At 35.4% G+C, this 2,884-nt stretch overlaps 1 protein-coding gene across 1 annotated transcript; it reads left to right on the top strand.

Moving 5' to 3' along the window:
- Positions 1-550: 550 nt before the first annotated feature.
- On the top strand, positions 551-1,211 carry LOC108375771 (uncharacterized; the record flags this gene model as incomplete). The annotated part of the gene is made up of 3 exons (XM_017631918.1): positions 551-590; positions 736-1,025; positions 1,140-1,211. Coding segments are annotated over exons 1-3 (402 nt in total), but the record flags the coding sequence as incomplete, so codon positions are not given.
- Positions 1,212-2,884: the final 1,673 nt, after the last annotated feature.

Genomic DNA, 2,884 nt, shown 5'->3' with positions numbered 1-2,884 from the left:
CCTTGAAATGTGAGAATAACAAGCACAACAAATTTGACGGCTAATAATCTGAGATTTGCCTGTGTAAACGGGGTGATTAAAAAACGAGCTTTGATTGAGGTATATCTATTGATATGTGAACATAGTTTTAGACATTCCAACCTACAATTATGTGCAAACAGTTTGCGAAAACATTACACCTTTCGAAATAGAAGAGCTATACGATGTACTTAGAAAGAAGACGAAAGCGACTGCTGCGGGACTGGACGGTGTAAGATATGACATGATAAAGAAACTCTCTAAATCCAACTTGGAGAGCGATATGGTTGGTTAAGCAATATGGTTGTAGAGGAATGGCGTAAAATAAAAATTGTTCCCATACTTAAAAAGGTCTTAACTCCAGCTGCATTAAAAACTATAGACCAATATCACTTTTATTGGTTTATGCAAAACTAATCAATTTAATGCTTAAAAACAGATTGGAAGATGTGGTAAACAACCTGAATTTCCTGCCTAAAAGAAGCTATGCGTATCGTAAAAGAAAATCAGGATCTATGTTCATTAATGAATTATGTCACCTAATAGCAAAGCAAAAATGCATGGGACGCAAGGTAATAATGATGTCGTTAGATATTTCAAAAGGTTATGATTGCGTAAACTTACACAAACTCAGTCAAATCTTTGAACACTATAGCATACCAAATGAAATGTCATCCGGGATTTTAAATTTCTTTCACAAAAGAACTCTAATGCTAGGTTCCGACTCTGTCACTGTAAATGGAGGTATTCCACAAGGATCATGCCTCAGCCCAATAGTATTTAATATATACACGACACCTCTTCACTCATTGCAGGATGAAAATACGGCAGTTTTCCAATATGCGGATGACTTCCTGATCGAATCTTTTGACTATGATTTTGACTATACAGTTCAAAACCTTTCAACAAAAGCATTGGCCTTCAATGAAAAATATGCGGAATTAAACCTGAAATTCAACTTACTAAAAACTCAAACAATATACTTTGCTAAAGGCTTCAACAAGAAGGTAGATATAAAAATTAATAATATAGACATCAAGCAAACAAAGGTCATAAAATTCCTTGGAAGGTACATTAATAACAGTTTATCTATTCACAATCACTACGATAATATCATAAAGGATAGTACCTCAAATTCAAATGCGGTGAGAATGATGACTGGTGTTAATGGTGGACTATCTCCGGGACCTGCAGTAAATCTATATAAATAATTGGTCAGATCTAAATTAGATTATGCTAGAACAACCACATGCCACTACGCTAAGTATTTTGACAACAGAATTGAAGTTTTTCAAAATCAACTATTACGACGATGCTTGGGATGTACTCCCTCAACCCCTTATCATGTCTTGTATGCATTGTCTGGAGAATTACCCTCAAAGATGAGAGCAATCTTTTTAACATCTAAAGAGCTCATAAACATAAAATTTTACAATTACCAACTATATCAAAAAATCGCAGATGAGCCTTTAGTAAGGTCTAGCTACAACTTCTGTTACAACAAATTTAAATATATCTTTGACAAGATAGACAAAAATACTAAATATATAACATCTCATAAATGCCATGTTGACTTATCTATATTGTCGCCCATCTCTGCGACGAAATCGAATGTAGCAAAAGAAACTATAAAAGCTCTTTGTCAAGAACGCTTAGACTGGTATAAAGACAGAAACTATGAAATATTTGCAACAGATGCATCGGTTAGGGACAATGTTTGTGGAATAGCGGCGTATATACCATCAAAGAATTTATCGTATATATACAAAATAAATGATAAAATTTCTTCTCTATCGGCAGAGTTGATCGCAATTAAATGTGCTGTACTTGTAGCAGCAAAAAGCAATTTAAAAAAGATCGTTATTTTCACGGACAGCAAATCAAGTTGTATTCTCTTGAAAAAACAATGCAAAGAAAATCACACGGTTGCTCAAATAAACAATATTATCTACGAATCAAACATCGAAGAATGTAGCTTTGTGTGGGTTCCTGGGCACTCAGACTTTACCATCAATGAAAGAGCGGATAGGGCTGCAGGGATTGCTGCAGTCAGTGGGATCACCATAAGTGTTTGTTACAATAGAAATGATGCGTTGCGTAAAATATACATCTGTCTGCGAGATGAATGGATTCAAGAATATAAACGTATCTCTCAAAGCAAGGGAGCCCTCTTTGCTGAAATCTTCCCTGAGCCTCCATCGAAGCCGTGGTATCACAAAACTGCATTATCTGTGGGAACCATAAAAATAACTAACAGACTTTTATCTGGACATCGATATGACAGAAAATACTTATTTCGTATAGGCGCAATTTTAACTAATATTTGCCCTCATTGTAATTGTGAAGAAAGTTTGGAACACACAGTTTTCTTTTGCAGTAGATTTAACGCGATTAGGCCAAGCTTCCCATTTCTTTCCACATTCCATACATTTAAAGATATTATTATTAACTAGAGATGTGTCTATTATGTCTAAACTGGTACGCTTTCTGAAAGAAGCGGATATTAAAGTTTAATTTCTCGTATATTCAAGTTGTATGTATGTACATACATGCACAATTTGTGAACCGATCTGGCAATATGGTCTCTGTACCACCCTGGCCATCATATTAAAACCCAAAAAAAAGGTAATAAAAGAGTATCGGGCTTATTGGAACTTTTATGTTTCTTATTGTGGCGAATATTGAGGCAACTCGAAACGAATGAAAAAATGAGAATGAGATGAATGAGAAAATTTCAGAATGTTCGACGAAAGAGTTAAGGCCGGTCCACATAGAACTTTCGCGTTGGCTTGGCGTTGGCGTTGACAGAACGCACGCTAAAAGTATGCTTGCTACAATCAAGGCTTAGCAGCGAATGCTTTGACCA

The sequence above is a fragment of the Rhagoletis zephyria genome, unplaced genomic scaffold (assembly GCF_001687245.7).
Source record: "Rhagoletis zephyria isolate East Lansing unplaced genomic scaffold, Rhagoletis_zephyria_1.1 Rzeph_scaffold_09409, whole genome shotgun sequence".
NCBI classification, from domain to species: domain Eukaryota; kingdom Metazoa; phylum Arthropoda; class Insecta; order Diptera; family Tephritidae; genus Rhagoletis; species Rhagoletis zephyria.
This window is presented reverse-complemented; position numbering and strand designations above follow the sequence as displayed.